General features: G+C 32.4%; 1 protein-coding gene across 5 annotated transcripts in view; it reads left to right on the plus strand.

Moving 5' to 3' along the window:
- Positions 1 to 14,456, plus strand: part of LOC148310905 (xibalbin-1-like) — a 124,112-nt gene extending 109,656 nt beyond the window's left edge. For 4 of the 5 annotated variants that reach the window (XM_088257576.1, XM_088257579.1, XM_088257577.1 and 1 more), the window contains one exon: positions 10,687 to 14,456. In XM_088257576.1, the coding sequence (XP_088113702.1) occupies positions 10,687 to 10,849 (163 nt within the window). In that variant the 3' untranslated portion in view covers positions 10,850 to 14,456. The remainder of the gene's footprint in view (positions 1 to 10,686) is intronic. The other variant, XM_088257580.1, reaches the window with a different exon arrangement.
- Positions 14,457 to 21,702: the final 7,246 nt, after the last annotated feature.

Below are 21,702 nucleotides of genomic sequence, written 5' to 3' on the forward strand. Positions count from 1 at the left end.
TCGATTGGTCTGGTTGGTTGTGATGTATTTTTCACATTCACCTTCCCTATCCTTACTATCTGACCAGCAGACAATCCACTAAAAGTAAACACTTTTCGGGTTATTCTATTAAAAAAAATATATAATAAAAAGCCGAAATAATTAGTGGCGTGGCGTTATCTCTCCCTGGCACTGCGATGAAGTGACGTAATGGTTAGTCAGTTATTTCAATTAAAAGTTTTATACAAATTCAAGACATTTCAAATAAAATCATGACGTAGGTGCATATGTACATATACAATGGAGAATGAAGAAAATGTTTTATATTTATATTTTTCCCAGTTTTCGTCAGTATACTATAAGAAAATACATCAACCAAACAACATTTTCTGCGGTATTTATGTTCGACTCTAGGGATGACTGGCTTGGCATTCACCACCTCCATGCGTGTTACTTAGAGTCATTTTCGCCTGAATGTCACTCGCGGTATAAGCCCATCTCGGGAGGTTTTTATATTTCCACGCACGTACGGGAATTTCAACGCCCGAGAAAATGCTCGAGAAATTTTATACAATTCTGACACTTGTATCTTTTTTATTAACACCACAGCAAAATTGACGGTTTTTCTGGCAATAAAATATCAGTTTTTTCGCTTATACACGGTGATTCACACCACTCATCTCAATCCCATTTTTTGGGAAAATGCGGTTGAAAAATAAAAATCAGGTCCTAAACCTATACGATAAAATATTTTGAGATGTTTACATTTTACGATGTGTGTGTGGGAGGGAAGGAAAGGATCAGGAATTATCACTGACCGCTATCCGCATCCAATGGTGCATAGGGCACTTTATCGAATTTATGCAATGTTTAGCTAATTATCTGAATCCAAGGCACTTTAAGTACCAAAAGGTATTCTAAATAAATATTGCAGTTAAAAACACAGCGTCGACACAAAATGTTGACTTTTCTGGGAATCAAACCCAGGATCTCCATGGTAGCGAAATGCACATACCACTGTACATAAAACTAACTAACCATAACGCCGCCTCTACGCAGGGTAGGTAGAAAGAACAGAACTCGTCACCAATATGTCTTTGGTAACAATCTTTGCCTCTTCCACATTTATGCATATTTTCACCAACACGCCGATTATTCCAATTTATATGGATTTTTCGTTTAGAATAAATTCGTTAACCAATATGAAATAAAATAATTTCAAATATCTACTTTAATTATTTTACAAAAAAAAATATGCATAAATATCAGGAAAATTTATAGATCATTAACAAAATATTTTGATTAAATTCAATTCGTGGTGAATTATTCTTTTATAAATATTTTTGGATCGTAATTGTTTAATTTGTAAGTAATAAGTTTAAACTAAAAGAATCTTCCAATTTGGGGTGATTTGTATTTTGTTGCATTTATAATAGTTGCAAAATTAGAATTCTCCACTAAAGGTGTCTCTGAGATATTTGCGGAAATAAACTGAACGTCACTTAACACAAAACGTGCACTGGCGAAATATTTTTAAGCTAAAACATAGATGGGTGTTGAAAAATCCCCTGTGTCGAGGACTGTGAATATTAGTATTTTTAATATTCTTTTAAAATATATATTCCATTAACGAACTAGCAAAAGACAGACTGACAGACATCCGGACTGACATTTCTCATTATTTTGTTTGTGAAAACAGCAATTTTGCGCATTTTTCGCCCACTTTTAATTTACCCGGTCGTAAATCAACGGAAAAACAAATTATCATTGACCTCTGAACAAGTATTTGGAGTAAAAATGTATTAAACAAAACTATTTCATATTTTTGAAAGCTCTGTTTATATACCTTCCTAATGTATGGTGCAGGCTTGACCATTTTATTTTTAGGTTGGATCGATTTTCCACATTAAAGCCATTGCAAAATTTGTACGTAGTTTTATTACATAAACATATTTCATATTATTTTTTGACATCTCATCAAAGATGAAGAAGAATATGGAAGTCTGGGCATTTACGGGGCTTACGACCGTCATAGGCTGAAATATTTCTAAATTGGTTCATATATATAGAACTTCCAAGAATTTGAGTAGTGTGGTTGTCAATAATGGGTAGAATTGGTGAATGTTACACGTGTGTAAAGTGATCACTTAAACCAGCCTATGACGGTCGTAAGCCCCGTAAATGCCCAGACTTCCATATTCTTCTTCATCTTTGATGAGATGTCAAAAAATAATATGAAAATAACTCCTGTAATTGGAGATAATCCAGATTTTGTGAACAAGTATTTGGACACACTCAAAATGTTGTAAACATATTTCTGTAACCATAAAGTTTTTACTTACCAATAATGGTCTTAAACCGTACTCACATAAATGTTCAAAACCATTCATTGAATCTACTAATATCATTGATATTCTTAATTTAAAATACATAATTTTTATTAAAAAATGTTCATACTGTAAACATTCGTGGTTTTTGTCCTCCTATGCTCAAAAAGTCAGCACTTTTCCGCAGGTCCTAGGCTCGAATCCCAGGAGGGTTACAAAAAAAGAAGTGTTAATTATTAATTACCCCATTATAAACGATCAAACTAACATTGCATCCATTTGATGCAATATTACTTTTGAAAAATATCATCGAAAATACTACCTCTTAAAAAATAAACGCGAGCTATCGCCGAGTTCTCTAAATTAAAAAAAAAAAACAAAACGGGAGAAAATTTAAGTATCGTAATTTTCGTATTTCGGCTTGTTCGCCTCCGTAGTGTAATGGTCATCACGCTCGGCTACCGTTCTGGAGGTCCCGGGTTCGATTCCCAAGGGCGGTAAAATAAATATAAGTGATTTTTTTCACTGTCATATTTATTCAATATTACCCTGGACTGGTACCTGAAGCAGAGGGCTGATCACCTTTCCTTCATGTGTAAACGATCAAGATAACACTGCGTTTATATGACGCAGTGCTCTATGCACCATTGGGGTGCGGATAAGGGTTTTATTGTTATTAATTTTCGTTTATTTAGATTTTTTCGAGTTTAAGTAAAAAAATATCGATTTTAGAGAGAAAAAAATGGCAAAAATTAATATATTTTGTAATCGGAAGCATTGTTGACGCATTGGCTTTGTAATTGTTATCCCAATGTTGAAAGTAGACATATTTCTAGACGGTAGCTAAAACAATATGTTTTGTTATCTGAAATATGGTTTTGTACATTCAATATCCCTTTTTTAATAAATAAAAATATCGTATATAAAAGTTACTGCGTTGAAATCGAATAGAATATCTTTAATTTTTATTGTAGTTAGTGACTGGGCTAAAATCCATTTCGTTGAAAGAGAGTTTGTTTTGACGCCAAAGTTAATTTAAAATGTAATAGCATCTAAGTTTATGCTAAAACTAAGTCGGGCAGCATTTCGTCATTATTATTTAAATAGTTTGGTTACATATAACTCCCTTAGGATGACGCAGTACACCACGACCTCCATATCTTGGTTATTTATTTCTCAAGTTATTCAGCATCATATGAGTAAAAGCGGAAATAGAACATAGGAAATAGGAAATAGAAGTAGTGTCGGGTTTTCTATTTCTACATTTCTACTTTACAATCATAAGAGACTAAGCTCTTGTGCTTGGAGAGAGACTTATTATTTATTGTTTGTGTTTGTGAGTGATACACTTTCACACTTCAGCCTTCTCCTTGTGTCCAGTATTGAACAAAGGCCTCCCTTTTGGACTTCCACAGTTCTCTGTTGGACGCTTGTGGTTGATGTTCTTTGTTTTTATTTAAAAAAATTGATATTGGTAATTTTTTTTCTTCAGTGTATTTTTTGTGGAAGGTGTTATTTGTCGTCTGCAGGTGACATAGTAAAGATGGAGAAAGTGGATACCGAAAACACATCATCATTGTATTTTTAATTTAAGTTTTAATTAGTAAATCCACTTTTTACTAAAGTGGTATTTACTTAAAATTTAAATGAAAATTGGATGGATTTTACCACAAAATGACTGCCAAATCAATTAATAAAATTGTATTTTCCATTTATCCACCTCTAAATCCTCCAGATATTGCTTAAATATCACTTAAAATTTATTCCATCAAATACGATAATAACAAAGGTCAAATTAATCAGTATCCTTTAAAAAACGCTCTCAAATTTCTCAATTTCCAATTATTCCATAAAAATATTGTTATTTCAGATTTGTATTCTAATTGAGATTAAAAACAATCTGTCATCCAATTAATTGGTATTTTTGTTCGTGGGGAAATTGGAAATTGGTTGATTTACAACCTTTTATTGCAGCATTCAGCGTAGGACGTGGGTCAAATAAATCACAAAGAGATTAATTTGTTTTATTTCTTTATTTTTTATGATGACATATTTTTAAAACTTAAGTATTTATTTAAGTATCTTACATATATTATAATAAATACTTTAGTTTTTACTTTACGTTCTTTACTTACATGATTTTAATCAATTTTTGTTTAAACAAATATTAGTTTTTTTTAAACGATTTTTTAGTCAAATAATAAAAATAACGATAATTTTCGATAATTTATGTACCGGCATTTTCGTAAAACAATGCCTTAAGGGCGCTTCAATGTGAATGAATTGGGGAAAAGAAGATAGTGGAAACGATTTGCGAAAAAATGCGTTTTAGTTTTTTCTAAAGGTCATCTCACTCGTGCTATTTCTAACTACTGGTGTACAAGCATTCCACGCCGTCGACCCCCAACGGCGAAGGCACTCGTGAGTGTGTGTGTGTGTGCGTGTTTGTGAATGTGTGTGTGTGTGTGTTTGTGTTTGTGTGTGTGTGTGTGGGTGTGGGTGTGGGTGTGGGTGTGAGTGTGTTTATGTTTAATACCAAATTCAAAGTAATTTATCAGACCTACGCTTTAGATACTAATCCAGGACGATATTGAATATATGTTATCGTAAAAATTACTGATATTTATTATGACGCTCCTGGAAATCGAACCTAAGAACGGAACTGTTATAAAAAAGCTTTTTAACTTTGGGACTACAATTTTAACTCTTTAAAGTAAATATCATACATAACTCATTCAATAAATTTGAAATTTCTGCAAAGGAGATTCCTTTATTGACCGAGTATTACAATATTTGTCCTTCAAAACTTTATTCAGCTTACATATGCGAATAATGTATTTTATACGAAAAGGGTTTCTCCGATGCTGAATATCAACGATCGAATAAAGTATTTGTTTACGACATCAAATATACTTTTACCCTTGAAGAGCTTTAAGCTTTAAGCTTCGAGACCCTCTACAAAATAGTATTCTTGTATTATTTACATTTAGGGGAGAGATGCGAACTTATTGAGTCGGTGGAATTTAAATATTGTTATCCTTAAGGAATTTCACAGTATGGAGCTGAAGAATTTCTCCGTATATATTGTTTTATAATACATTAAATTCAGTGGAATTCTGTATTAAATTCCGAACCCTTGATATTTATAAAAAATCATCAATCTTCAATATATCGTGTCTCTAAATATCGTGAGATATTGAAGAATTCCGATGGAGTAGACGTTAAAAAAGATTTCGCCAGCAACCTTTTTGCTATTTCACTGAAAAAAATCTTATTTCTTAAATTATTCAGTTTTTCAAATAAGAGTTAGAAGCATTTAATCTGGAATACTGTATGAAGTGCTTTGTAATGCGGGAGGATATAGTTTATTGTCTACAACAAGGGTGGCCAACCCACGGCCCGCGGTCATGTATGACGAATATATTTTTTAAAAAAATTAGGTCCTTCAGAATATAATTTAAATCATACTTAAGTTATTAAAACCTATCAAATTTCTGTAATTACATGAAATGCATATATTCTGTTGAAAGAAACTCAAATCTCGCACTTAACGACCAGTGATAAATTTGATTCAAAATAAAATTGTTAATATTGTTTGATTTGTGTATTTTAATTGATAATTTGGGTTGTTGAAATTGATAAAAATCTTTATTACTATACAGATACATTTTTCGTTGGTTCAATGTGTGTTTTTTTCTCACATGTAGTGGTCGTAATTTTTTTTCACAATAACCCTTATTGTACTTTCTGATTACCTTTACATTCAAGTTATTTATAATACTTACAAAAAAATCAATATGTATGAAACTCGTTTATAAAAATCGTAATATTTTTTAATTATTACTATCTGTATGTGGCCCTCCGAAAAATTTTAGATCATCGATGCGGCCCGGGGTTAATTTTACTTGGTAAATATCACTATTTTTAGAACGTTAGATCAACCATAAGTGGAAAACTGATGATTTAAATATAGAAGTAAAAGGCTTGCATAAAACCACTTTTTTGAGTTTATTAATGTATACCTACACGACTAGTTTCTAGAACTACAGCTGTTCTCATCAACAATATTGTACCTTTTAATGAGAAAATTTGTATTTCTGGAAACAAGTCATGTTAATCAATTTTAATAAATTCAAAAAGTGGTTATTATACAAGTGCTTTATTTTCATATTAAAATTAAAAACCATTATTTGCTGATGTGGCGTAGGATAATAATTCATATATGGTGTTTAGTGAAACCAGTCAAACACAGGTCGTACGTCATATTAATACCCGCACTTTTTCTTTTTTCATCTCGTCAATATTTTTGTTATTATGTTAATTACCCTTATTTATATCAAGAAATTTGTTTGTATTTATGTACGAGTAAACAAGAAAAGGGTCTGAAATTAGCATTGAATAGGTGACATTGCCTATTATAGAAAGACCTGAGGATGAGGAGAGGTGACTCCAACAGTCTACAAATACAATAAGTTAGGATAGAGCCAGGAAGAAGATATATCGCTCACTCCTTTCAAAAAAGTCATAAATTAAAAATTGTCAATTTTCAGACGACTCCAACCATATTGAAAACTACAGATATACTACTCACAAAGCGAATCGACTACTTCTTTTTCTATTTTAATATCACACAAATCGCTCACTCCTTTCAACAACGTTATATATAAAAAATCGTCAATTTTCAATTGTGCATATTTTCGGAATGCCCAGAAAATGTACTATATTCAGCAAAAGAGGCATATTTTTAACTTAATATTTACCCGCTACAGGGCAGAAAGTGTTATTTTTGCATTTTGAAGAAATTTTATTGTTAAATACATTTTTTATATATAAGTACTTAATATTTTTCAAATGGAGAAAAAACCTTCAGGTTTTACCTAAAAATATCTGTTGCACAGTAAAAATTTCAATAAGTGGCTAGTAATTTATTTTTAATAAATTGTACTATATTGTTTAACTTTAAAAACATGTTCCTAGAAAATCAAGTTTTTTGATAAATGACACTTTTGAAAGGAGTGAGCGATATACACTAGAAAGTAGTCAAGTCAGAAGTCGGAATAATCGGCGTTTATGTATGAGGAGATGCATGAATGAAAGAGGCGAGGATTGTTTGACGAAATACAAATTGATGTAGCGTTCTATTCTCTCTGCCTACCCCTGCGGGAAAGCGGCTTGATGGTTAGGTGGTATATCCACTTCACCTGTGCCCTTCAATTAAGTATATAAGATCCAGGATCTTTATTTATGAGAGAGAATTCCGAGACGTTGTCCGCGAATTATTCCCGTCACGAAGCTAAAGTTGTATCAAGTCTCCAGTATATTTCTGAGATTCCCTAAAGCCTGTGATAAGCTTGCCAAATGCCGGTTTTCCATTATTTGAGAATAATTTAAGCTCTCTCCGCTGAAAGCTCGCCGAGAATATTTCGTATTCAAATGGTGATTCGTGTAGCTGTACTCGTATATCACAACGCGGCGATATCATCTAGCAACTTGTTGACTCCCTGGTAGAAATATTGGATAATTAATGGACGACATAAAGGATAAATTTTAATCGCCACGCTTTCGACGATGAGGTTTCGAATTAATTTCCCCTTTTTTGTTTTATTACATCGTTATTTTACACTTTTCCTTTCTGAAACTAAAATTTCTGCTTTCTTTTAATTTTGAACACTTCAGGCCCAACATAAGATAAATCCCAACTTAATTTTCTTTAAGCCCAGGTTTATTTTTAACGTCATTGTTTTTTTTCCTTTAACGCCGTTTTTGTGTTCAGAAAGTAAAATTTTCTTAGAAATAAATACATGGTTTTGAAAAGAAAAGAGATATTGAAAGGAAAAGAGTTTCAAAAATGTACAATATATTTTTTAATATTTTTTCAAAACATTTATTTAAAAAATATTACTTTTCTAATAAATATTACTTACTATTCCTTCTATATTTTCTAAACTTTTTTATAAAAATGTTAGTAAATAATCTCATCAAGAATTTTGTCTACCGGTTTCGACCAAAAACCACATTTGATTTTGCAAAAATAATACTATTTTTATATGCCTATTTATTATACCCGTTTATTGTTTTACATATATTTTACATTTGTCCTTTGTTTATTTTATTTATTTTTTTTAACTTATTTTTTGTTTTTCAGTCTTGTTAACCTTAATCCCAAACGTAATAGAAATTACTCATCGATAATATTTATTATATATTTTTTTTGTTTTATTGTAGAGAAATATTTGTGTTTTTATTATATACACAAATATTTCAATTTCGTGTTTTTTTTTATCATTTATTTCTATTATTTATTTTTATTATTTATTTTGTGTGTTTTATTATTTACACAAATATTTCAATTTTGTGTCAATATTTGTGTTTTTATTATTTACACAAATATTTGTATACTATTTCTGTGAGCTTAAGCGGCTCATTATTAGAAATAGGTATCAAATTGTGGTGAAAAATTTCATCATTTTTTCGGATTTGTGGCCGCTGAAATATTCCACTACCATTTGACCTTCGTTTATATTTTCCTGTAGTATATTTTCCAGTAGAATTGGGTGATTTCACCATCTTTTCATCATCTCAGTCCATAATACCCCCAAAACATTTTTTTAGAAGGTGTTGAAAATACGAAAAAAACGTTTTGTTTCAATTAATCTGTTCGATACTGTAAATATTAAATATATTTCTAAATTCGACTCTTAAATTAACGTTATTTCAGGATTATATTGCTTTACTTAAAAGAATATATTATATTATATTTCAGGCTATATACATTCGTGTGTGTCATTATTTTTCTCTCCTCGGTTTTATTTTTCCTTGCATGCGAAAAAAAAATGTCTCGTTTGATTTGGTAAAAACGGGGCATATTTCCAATACGTTGTTGTATCTATTGATGACAATCGACGTTTCCACACTGAAGGGGAGTTGATACCAATGATAACAGCTTTAACACTGACAAGATGGGCAGGCGTTATATTATTGTACTGACATTAATACTGCCTCCACTGGGGTGGCAGTCTTGTCGAAAGAAATACGAAAATATACAGAAATTATATAGAAAGCAGTATGTAAGAAAATATAATTGAGTATGGGGAAATAAAGGGAACCTTTGCGGGAAATAAAAATTATAATATTTTTGGGTAATATATCCAAAATAGAACAAGGTTTTTGTTGGATTGAATTCTACATTTATTTATGTATATCTTAATACGTGACGCATTTCGTCTTCTTAGGACATTATCAAACACTGCCGACATTATCCAACATTATCCTTATTATCTGCCGACATTATCAAGGACATTATCTAACTATTCAATATGGAATTCTACCAACTGTCTGCAGTTACAAAAAAAAAAATAATATTACTGGTTATTTTCGTGGCTTAGTATTGGAAGTATTGTGTTTCGGGAAAACTTAGATTAACTTTTGGAAAACTGACAAACTATCACCGTCTACGGTTTTTGAAAATGATGCGAAATGCATCGAAACACGTGTCATAATAGATTTTTAAAAATAGTTTTAATTCTCAAGTCAACTTAGAATTCTAAATGTTCTATAAATATAATATAACGTCCCATTAGATTTTTAAACGTTCAATCAGGTATGTAAAACGTCCAATTTGGTTTTTAAAACGTCGTTTTAATTTGTTAAACGCACATTTTGATTTGTTTACAGTCCAATTTGAATCGTTAAACTCTTAAATTGATTTGTAAGGCTCCTAATTTGGCTTGTCAAACGTCAAATTTGGTGTGTAAAATGTCGAATTTGATTTGTTTAACGACCAATTTGAATCGTTAAACGCTTAAATTGATTTGTAAGGCTCCCAATTTGGTGAGTAAAACGTCAAATTTGGTGTGTAAAATGTCTTTGTTTAACGTCTAATTTTATTAATTAGGATCCTATTTGATTTGTTCAATGTCCGATTTGACTTATTAATCGTTCGCTTTTTTGTGAAAAACCGGTGTATTCTTATTCATCTATGCTGAGATATCAATATTAAAAAATGAACTTACTTTGTAATTATGTTACTATTTTTCTTTTCATCTCGATCCATTGTGCATATCGTAGTCGTACAGGAGAAAGTGACCAACTACCAAAACGTAAAATGTTCAGAGGGCTATTTCAGTCACTTTTGCTTGGCAACAAAATAAACATCAATGCAGTTAGTCATTCTTACCAAGTCAATATATTATACTCACAAGTTTAAAATCCTTTGGGATATTTTTCAGGGCAATATTAAGCTAGTAAGATATCAAATAGTCAATGATCACGTTTTTGTAAAACAATGCACTTGTTCACTTTCTCCTGTATGACTACGATATGTGTAGGTATGTTTTTCTCACTCATCAATCCTAAGTTCGCAATTCTAATTTCTTTTCAGACGTTCTTCTCGCATTTATGTTTATAGAAGAGCCTGCGTCAGGCGCGGCGGCAGCTGCGACAATCGCCCGAGCGACTGCTGCACCAACTCCTCGTGTCGCTGCAACCTGTGGGGCACCAGCTGCAGGTGTCAGCGCATGGGGCTCTTCCAGAAATGGGGCTAAGCCCTCCCGACCCCCCAAAGTGCCCCCAGGTCTTACCGCCAGACGCCTATCCCCTCCCGTCTTAATTCACCCCAACCAACCCTATATCTATGTAATTTGTTCAATCCCAAATATCCTACTTTGATTCTACTTGTGGGGCACCAGCTGTAGGTGTCAAAGGATGGGGCTCTTCCAGAGATGGGGCTAAGCCCCTTCTGACCCCCCCAAAGTGCTCCAAAATCTTCCCACCAGACCCCCTTTCCCCTCCCGTCTTGATTTACCCCGACAGACCCCCCATCCCTGTAATATGTTCTATCCCAAATATCCTCTTCACAACATATTATAATCCTTTTTTTGTACATCTCTTTTTTTTCTAATTCGTTCGGATTACCCCAATTATGGACACTTTTAAAAGCAAGGGTACTACAGTTTGAAACATTTGATAGATTGTACTGAGATTTCGCTGTTTGTATTATACAAATTCTTAACGTTGAAATAAATAAATTCATCGTGAACACTCTTTATTACTCATAATCCACTTTGTGTAATACCACTTAAAAATGCCATTTCATGACTACCGGTTATCATCAATAACCAGGTCATACATATAAATAAAGAGTGTTATATTACCATACCACAAAGTAAACAATGCTTTTAAAATACAAAAAAATCATTTTGATCCAGATTTGCGTATTTGTCTTCATATTGGTTCAGATTTAATCAATTTGTTTGGCAAACAAACCTCTAAGTTAAAAATTGTAGCATCATTCTTACCTTTATAAATTATATCGGTAAAGATATTGAACTAAAAAATCAATGTTTGGGTGTCGGAATGATGTGATCTACAAATTCTACCTTTGCAAATTACATCGGTGAAGATGTTGAACTAAATACACCCGAAGTTTGAGCATGGTGTGTTCTGCAATTTCTGTAATGAATTTTGACAAAAATAAAAACTTTTTCTTATAAATCGAATTGCGAAACAAATGAATTCCTTCATTCAAACCAATTTTCTCTTTAGAACACGAAAGATCACTCCAATACCCTTGTATTACCACAAATATTATCCCTACTTCGAACGAAGAAATTTATTTAAATTTGTCCGAACTAAATGACTTGTTATTCATATTTATTTGTATTTTTTCCAAATATGCTATTGTTGAAATACATATGTTCTCTTTTGACTTCCTTTTGCACTCACATTCATAACCCCAAATCAGACTTGACTTGCAATAAATTCCTTATATACTCGTTTCAGAACTTAAACAAAATGATGCCTATTTAAAAACCAAGCGAGTCGTTGCAATTTTAGTAGGTACCTACATACAAAAAAATGGACTGGTTTTATAAATTTGAGTGCAGAGGTAGTTTTATGAATAATTTTAATGTTTTCCTGTCAATCGGTATATTTTATTTGTGTAATTTTTAATGTATCCTTCTTCATTTATTCCCACTCGCGATGACTCGCCTGGCTAGCTAACAAGGACACTCGACTTCGGCAAACGACTTAAAGGACTCGAATATATCTCTCGCTATGAGCACATTTTGTATATTTTTAATATTAAAATATATTTAAAAATTGTTTAAGCATTCATGTCTTTGACAGTTTAGTTTAATGGATCTTATTTAAGCGAAAGAAAAACATAAAAATATAACATTTAATTATACAGAAATAGATTTAAATCTTAGATGAATTATAGTGAAATGTGACATGCTGAAGAAATCCAGTGATATGATAGTTTTTTTAGTATTTAAATAAACCAGATATGAATTTTTAAACATATTAAAAGTCAGATATCTTGGTCTACATTCTAAAATAAATATTTCAAGAACTTTTCAAAATGGCCGCTCAAACGTGTTTGTTTTAATTCAAATATAAAGAGCAAAGCTAATTTTAGTATGCAGAGTCTGCAATATCAACGTGATATTGATCTTTTTAAAAATAGAATGGCATTCATTTATTATTCCTGAAGCATAGAGCAGAAATCCGTTTTGAAAATAGAGTACAATTTTAAAATACATCATGGCGGAGTTCCGTAACACGAAAGGCCGCCATATTGACAGTAATTGACAAATCGGTGAATTTACTAATTAAGTAAAGACAGAATTATTCTCGTAATAAAGTATCTGAATAAAATATAAATAAATGTTGTTCGGTATAATATTTTAATTTAACGGTTATTTTCTGACGCGTCGACTTTTTATCGAATATTTGAATACTCATTACGATTTCGTAAATAAAATGGCGTCGGAATTTTTAACGTTCGCGTCGGTAAATTGACTTAGAATTTTCCACAATTTACTCAAATTGCTTCCGTCAACATGTTTGTCATCTTTCGATTGGAATTTCCTCTATTTAATGGGGAAATATTTGAATATTGCTTGACTCTAGAATTTTATGACAGCAATAATATCGATCTTTCGATGTTTTGGATTTAACGAGTTATCTCTTCTCCGAATTCAACAATTTTCGTCTTTCTATTTTCTACTTTATTTGACCTCTTTTATTATAATACATTATCGAGATTATATATTGAGAATATACAAACGATACTTTCATTTGTTTATTTTTGAATTTCAATTCACAAATATTATTTCTAACTTGCATTTAAATTTTATGAAGATAATAATGCAGTATATGAAGCATAATCTTTTAAATACTTAATGCCATTAAGGAAGTTATCAATTTTGGTGTTTTAGAATGTGGAATGGGACTTTTGTCAACTGCAAGACGATATAAAAACTTCTATATCGATATACACAATAAAACTGGTTTCGAAATAATAAAATAATTATTTTCACTCGATTTCTGATTCGATGTCATATTTATTCGACGTATATTAAAATTTAGAATATTCATAGACTAAAGTAGAATAAAATCGCAGCTTCATTTCGATTGGGCATACACCCAGCCACATTGTCCAATCGAAATCCGAAGCTGGAATACTTTGAGAATCTGTCACTTTCGAGTAATTTATAAGAGTTTTTAGTTGGCATTTATATTTTTCTACGTAAACGAAAAAAAGTGTGGGATTTTCAAAAAATCAAGTCGTACAAAAAATACATATTGAATTTTCAATTTGTATTTTTTGCGTTGGTTTGGTAATAGACGTTAATTCAATATTTTTAAATATAGGGAAAATATAGTAGTTACACATTGTAAGATAGACCTTTAGGAATTATCTGCTTTTGACTTTTATGCATTTGAAACAACAACAAAATAAACATTAATCAAAATTTACATACTAGTCAATTTAAGTCATAGATATATTTGAAAGTACTTGGATTTTTCAAAAGCAAATATAACCATTTTTCCTCTTAAATGATTGCGGTTTTGTTTTTTTTTTTACCGTGGATAGCATCATATTATTAATATTTATTTAAACGTAGATCAAAAAATAAATACTAGCTTCACTAGTTGAAATTTTTCAAAATCTTAAGAGATTTCGTAGTTTATTAAGAAATCAGTGAAAAATAAATATCACTTATTTTAAATACCGTAATATTATCTATTGTGTACTGGATGTAACCACGTAGTTAAGAAACAGTAAAATTTGTCGCAATGAACAGTTTGTCAAAATTTAATGTTTTGGAAATGTCAAAATAAATATAAACATCGATTGGCCTACATTGTTTTTTATTCCACCCTTTCTCCCTCATCCCCATTCCAAATATCGCTCATTTGGTGCAACAATGGCGTAATTACACTTTTAGAAATACTACAGGAGATGCCATTCAGACGCTGTAGCAACAGAAATGGTGCCATTTTACTCAATTCTACAATAACACTCGCGCCATCTCGCAGCAGTTCAACACAAAATCAATTCTGTCGATGTTTCTCCCAATGTAAATAGGCTCTCCGCAAATTTTGAAATATTTAACTTGTTTTTTAAAAAAAGGTGTTTTTACGTCATTGTTGTACCAAATGAGCCATATGTTCTATGTAGTTTCACAACATGTTGAGTGTGTCCAAATACTTGTTCACAAATAATAATAATAATACGCAAGCAGTGTGGTTATCAATCAAGGGTAGAATGGTGAATGATGCACGTGCTATGACAGGTATAACTCAAAATGTTGTGAATAAAATAACTGGTCATATTATAATCTGCATAAATTTAAAAATCATGTTTTCAGGCGTTTCCCAGTAAGTAAAAATAATCCAGTTAGGATCTTGCATAAATCCAAATAAAAGGGTCTCTGCTTAATAACATCTTTCTCAAACCATCCATAGATGGCTCTAGTGAAATCACACATACAGCGTCAAGAGATTTATGATAAATGTAGAAGGTTCTATAAATGTGGAGAAGACTATAAGTGTAATTGTTTTTTTTTACATCTCAACAAAGATGATGAAGAGTAAAGAAGTCTGGGTTTTTACAATATAAATAAAATAGTCTCTGCTGTTGAAAAATCTTTCCTCAATCAAACATAGATGGCTGTCGTGAACTCATATATACTGTGTTACGAGATTGATCAATATTTCAAAGAGTTCCAAAATGTTCAGTAGTGTGGTTGTCAATCATGAGTAAAATGGTGAATGTTACACGTGTGCAAAATGATCACTTAACCAGCCTATGACAGGCCACAAGCCCTGTAAATACTCAAACTTCATATTGTTCACTCATCTTTAATGTTGGGATGTCAAAATTTTCAATGCGGATACGAATGTGAGGATAAAATGGACTTTTTAAACTAATTTATTTTATTTATCTCATTGCTAGTTTAAATAAAACGAAGAGGTATTTTAAAATAATCAACTTTAAACATATTATTTTTTTATATCTCATCAAAGATGATGAGATGGAAGTCTGGGCATTTACGGGGATGACGACCGTCATAGGTTTAAGTGATCACTTTACACACGTGTTACATTTACCAATTCTACCCATTATTGACAACCACACTACTCAAATTCTTGGAAGTTCTATATAAAATCGTATGAACCAATTTTGAAACATTGTTATTGAATCACTAGAACTTCACTAGATACATATATTGGTGAGATGAAGAGACTTCCATGTTTTTCTTCATCTTTGATGAGATGCAAAAAAAATAGTATTAAAAATAACTCCTATAATTGGAGATAATCCAGATTTGTGAACAAGTATTTAGACACACTCAAATGTTGTAACTTTATACATACATAAAATACTCGGGAAATTTCAGGAGAAGAACCGAGTTTTTTTTTAAAACAACAATTTTTTTTAAATGGTTTTAGTAAAACACTTTACTCTCAGTGTTCTCAAGTGAGTTTTCTCAAGAAAACACTTCCTCATAATACACAATTCCTCATTCTGTTAAATCACGATTTTCGCAACTAATTGAAGTAATTGGTAAGCCTTCCCTTTGAGAGATTGTATAATATCTCAAGATACGAATAAGGTTATTCAGTACGGTAATTAAGCTGACAGTCGATACACAAGATGCTCTAATTAAGCTCGTAGTATTACGACAGTCAGTTAAAACTTAGACGACATACAGCGTCTGTTAAGAATCAAATCATCCCAACTCCAATTATTTACTATTTTATTTAATACTCTTCAAAGTGAAATATAGATTATCTCCAAATTCTTTCTTAAAATCGAAACAAAGCGTTGTGTTTTATTATTTTTCTCAACAATTAATATGGGTTAAAAAATAGTATTAAAATTTTTCATTGTAAGAAATTCTTTGCTAATAAAACGTATTAACTATATTGTACAAATCTCTTGTGTGGAATTTGTGCAGGTTATTAGACACAGAAGCAAAAAAATGCTGGGAACAGAGTGAAGGGTGCACTAAAATCAGTTTTAGCAAATAAAAAGCTATCAGCGGAAGCTAAACTGGCAGTACACAATGGAGTTCTGGTTCCAACCCTTATGTATGGAAGCGAAGCATGGAGTTGGCAAAAGAAGGATGAAAGCAGACTGAATGCAGTTGAAATGCGATCCCTCAGACAAATGTGTGGCAAAACGATGTTTGATAGATGTTCGAATGATGAAATAAGGAAAGAATGTAAGGCTGAGATAAGCATTATCGATACAATTAAGAAAGGTGTGTTGAGATAGTTTGGACATGTGGAGCGTATGAGTGAAGAAAGAACGGTTAAACAAATTTATGAGGCGAATGTAGTTGGAAAAAGAAGCAGAGGACGACCGAGGAATTCTTGGCACAATCAGGTATGTCAAATACTTGAAAGCGGCCGGGTCAGGAGTCCTAATAATCGTCGGGTATGTATGAGGAGATGCATGAATGTAGAAGAGGCAAAGAATGTTTGCAAAGACAGAGTGGTGTGGCGTTCGATTCTCTCTGACTACCCCTGCGGGGAAGCGGCGTGATGGTTAGTTAGTTAGTTAGTTAGTTAGCAAAAAAATAAATTCAGAAATTGCAGCAGGACTACCTATATAAAGCTAATTTGTATTTGAGGGAGCACAATATGGAATCGTTACCTTTTAATAATAATAATAATAATAAAACCCTTATCCGCACCCAAATGGTGCATAGGGCACTGCGTCATATAACGCCGTGTTATCTTGATCGTTTTCACACAAGAAAGAAAGGTGATCAGCCCTCCGCTTCAGGTACCAGTCCAGGGTAATATTGAATAAATATTACAGTGGAAAATCACTTATATTTATTTGAACCCCCCTGGGAATCGAACCCGAGTCCTACAGAACGGTAGCCGAGCGTGCTGACCATTACACTGCGGATTCAGACATACCTTTTAATACTAATGTTTTTTTATTTGGCAGTTACCCAGTGAGAGGATGTTTATAAATTATAATAATTTGTAAAGGTAAAATATAGTATGGGTAAAATAAAATGAATTTTTATATTCCAATATGACTAAACAGTGCAATGAATATTAATATTTTTTCTTGAACGTTTTTCGCAGATAACTATGAGTATTTCAATGATTTAGAATTACTACATATCCCCTGATGATGACAAGGTTCTTGTTGAAACCGGTTGGAAAAAGTGCACCAATAAAAAATGGTTAAAACAAAGTTGTTTTATTTTAAAAAGTTTTTAAATATTTTTTATGATTTACTAAACAAATAGTTGTAATATAAGAAATAAACAGATTTTGTATGCGTGTATGGGAATCTTCAAAGAACTGTGGGAACAATGGTTCATTGTTACATGCTTTGCAAACTTAGCAAGTTTTTCTCCCATAGCCATTTTGGTGGTATTTTGATCAAACCAGTCTTAAAATTATTTACAATAAAGAAATTTGTAAGATAACTTGTAAGAAATTTGTAAGTGTTTAGCCACCGTGCTGGAGGTCCCGGGTTCGATTCCCAGGGGGGTGAAAATAAATATTAGTGATTTTACACTGTAATATTTATTTAATATTACCCTGGACTGGTTCCTGAAGCGCAAGAGTGATAACCTTGCCTTCATGTAAGTAATGATCAATATAACACTGCGTCAATTCGATACAGTGCCCTATGCACCATTGGGTGCGGATAAGGGTTACAAGTAAGTAAATAAGTTTGATCACATATTAGTACGTGTTTCTATCACAATAATGTGGACGTTCACGTATTAATACGTGTTTATTTAAGCCCAACTAAGAAACACGAGTGGGAAACACTCACATTTCCCCTACAAGGCATTTACCTAAGATGGACCCATAGGAAGACATTCAATAGCATGAAAAATAATAAAGTAGAAAAAATATACCCCAAGAATTTTACGATGGAGACCTTAGGAGAACATAAGAGGTGTCGGAAGACCCCAAAAGAGATGGTCCGACGACATAGTCGCTGTGGGGGGTAGAAACTAGCTGCAAGCAGCAACCAACCGGAGGAAATGGAAAGAAGGGGAAGAGGCCTTTCCAGCAGTGGATGTCAGAGGGCTCATGAAGAAGAAGATGAAGAGAAAATAGATCTTAGCGTAAGATAAATTATCAGAGACCATGTGTAAGTGCAGCCAAGTAATAAAGACGTGAAACCCACTTCATTTGTAGATATTTTTGTGATTCACTCCATAGATGGATATGTTTTGAACAATACCACACTCTTATTTATTATTATCCCTGGTATTTCTGTATTTAATTTTTATCATTCACATACATAATTACCAATAACAATATACAATAAAGTGCCCTCACTGGGTTTCTCGTGCCAAGAGCACATTTTACAATAATTATTTTTTAAATTACACAGATGAAAATAAAATTATTTATGACGTGCATTCAAATATCACGTAGCCGAATAATGCGACCTATTTTATATCTACGCACCTCTTTTACCCGTTTATGAATAGCTCTTTTATAATTAGTTTCGTTATTTAATGACTATGAATAACAAATAGAAGCAGGTAGCACAATTTTATTGCATAATAATCAAAGTTCTTTCGATCAAAGTTCTGTCTGTCCGCCTCCGTTGTGTCACTGTCCATGCTCGGCCAACGTACTGGAGGTCCCGGGTTCAATTCCTGGGGGGGTCAAATAAATATAAGTGATTTTTTACTCTAATATTTATTCAATATTACCCTGCACTGGTACCTGAATCGGAGGGCTGACCACCATTCCTTCGTGTGTTAACGATCAAGTAAATACTGCGTTTATATGATGCAGTGCCCTATGCACCATCGGGTGCAAATAAGGATTTGAACATGTGATGGGCTTTGTTTGAAACCATTCTGAAACGCAGTAAGTACTGATTACATTGTCTTTATGTAATTAATGATCAAAAGAATACTGCGTCGATACGATGTAGTTCCTTATACACCCTTGTGGTGCTGTAAGGGTTAAAAGATGGAACTCTTATCAGCATTTTGATTCAACTAAAATTACATCAACGTAGCTGTAATCTTAAGATTAAATTTTGTATTAATGCGTTGTACTTCAAAATTTAATTACGCCGTTAATTCAGGATGCTGTAATGGAGACTGATAAATCACTCATGTAAAACGAATACTGAAGCAAATTGACTTTGATTTGCATTATTGTAAAATAATGTCTTGATTAGCATGGAACAAAGATTATGCAGAACTCGACAATCCGCGTTTAATATTTATGTTTACTCATCGCTTAACACGTCGACTGCCAACTACGAGATATCTCGTAGGTTGTTTACTTTCCCAGGACGCCTACTACGAGTTATATCGTCTTACTTTGATATAATCTATCTAAGATATGATGATCGTTAAACTTTACTTTGATATAATAAAATAACAGCTACATATATAATATTTTCCACATAAATTTTATTTGACCAGCGACCGGGTTTCGTCGTAATCGACATAGTCAGACTGGTCGGTTACGACAAAACCCGGTCGCTGGTCAAATAAAAATTTATGTGGAAAAAACTATATATAGGGTTATCCAATAAGTGGTTTCATTTTGATATTTGAAAAAAACTGGTATATTTTAAGATAAATTAATGAATATTTATTGCATTGTTAAGAGAAAAGTATGCGATTTACGATGGAAAATGATATCAGCCAAATGGCCGCCACGGCTACGGCTGCAGCACCATATCCTTTTCATGAAATTTTCCATGACCAATTCGCATATTTGCGGCTGTATGTCCTCGATAACTTCACGAATTTCATCTTTAAGGTCTTCAATCGATTGTAGAGCATTGGCATAGACCTTATCTTTCACGTGGCCCCAAGGAAAAAAAGTCTCAAGGTTTTAATCACAAGATCTCGGGGGCCAACTGTGATCACCTCTTCGAGAAATAACACGGCCAGGAAATTTATGTTGCAAAATTGCGATTGTTTCATTGCTTGTGTGGCACGTAGCGCCGTCTTGTTGAAAATAAACGTCGTCCACATCAATATCTTCCAATTCCGGCCATAAAAAATCATTAATCATAGCTCGATAACGCAATCCATTCACCGTAACAGTTGCACCAGCCTCATTTTCGAATAAGTAATGTCCAATCACACCGCCAGCCCGAAAACCGCACCAAACAGTGACACGTTGAGGGTTTCGATTCTTCACATCACCAAATTGTCCCAACAGCTCATTTTTTTAAACAAGTTTCACTATTGCTGGCCGAGAAGGCGCTTCACGACGACCAAAAAGTGCTTTAGTTTCGCGAACTGTGATTGCAAAATTTTCACCATTTCTGTAGTGGATTTTAACAATTCAATGCGTTGTTGAAGCGTGTATCGTTGCATTTTTATTAATCGCGTAGTTTTCACTTGACAAATATCAAAAGATGACAGCTTCAAATGTGGCAGCTGCCCAGATAGCGGGCTATTCAAAATGAAACCTCTTATTGGAAAACCCTATGCGAGTACGGTCTGTTCACAGTTTTTTTACCTCTAGTTGTTTTTTTTTGTTTAATTATTTATTTAGCAGTATAAATAATTAAATATATATATATATTTTTTTTTATCTAGAGGTAAAATAATTATGAACAGACTTTTATAGCTGTTATTTTATTATATAAATTGCAGTTATACCAAGAAATGTCAGTACAAAACTTAAATCTTTACTTTGAATCCTTTACAGATATACAATAACGATTTAAACTATCAAAAAAACATATATATTTCGATAGAAATTTCAGTTATTATTTGCCGAACTTTATAACTTATATGGTGCCAAAATGTCTAGGCACAGCCCTGTTTAGATGCATTATGTTTGAACCAATCAACTATGCTGAAAATTGTGCAAATGACAGCAAATAATTTTTAAACAAAAATGGCTGTTGAAATGTTAATCCCAGCCGTGAATGACTCTCAAATTGAAAACCGAAATATAAAGAAAATTGATTGCTTTCTTGAAAAAACAGTCGGTTCATTCGATCCCTAAAATTTACCCTTACATAGGGGTTATTTCACCCTCTGATCGTCAAAAGAGACAACTTCTGCAAACGAATAAGACAAGGCAACCATACTAAAGAATTGATACTTTTTATTCGGGGCTT

The sequence above is a fragment of the Brachycentrus maculatus genome, unplaced genomic scaffold, assembly GCF_059751285.1.
Source record: "Brachycentrus maculatus isolate JH-2025_06_01 unplaced genomic scaffold, ASM5975128v1 h1tg000085l, whole genome shotgun sequence".
Taxonomy (NCBI): domain Eukaryota; kingdom Metazoa; phylum Arthropoda; class Insecta; order Trichoptera; family Brachycentridae; genus Brachycentrus; species Brachycentrus maculatus.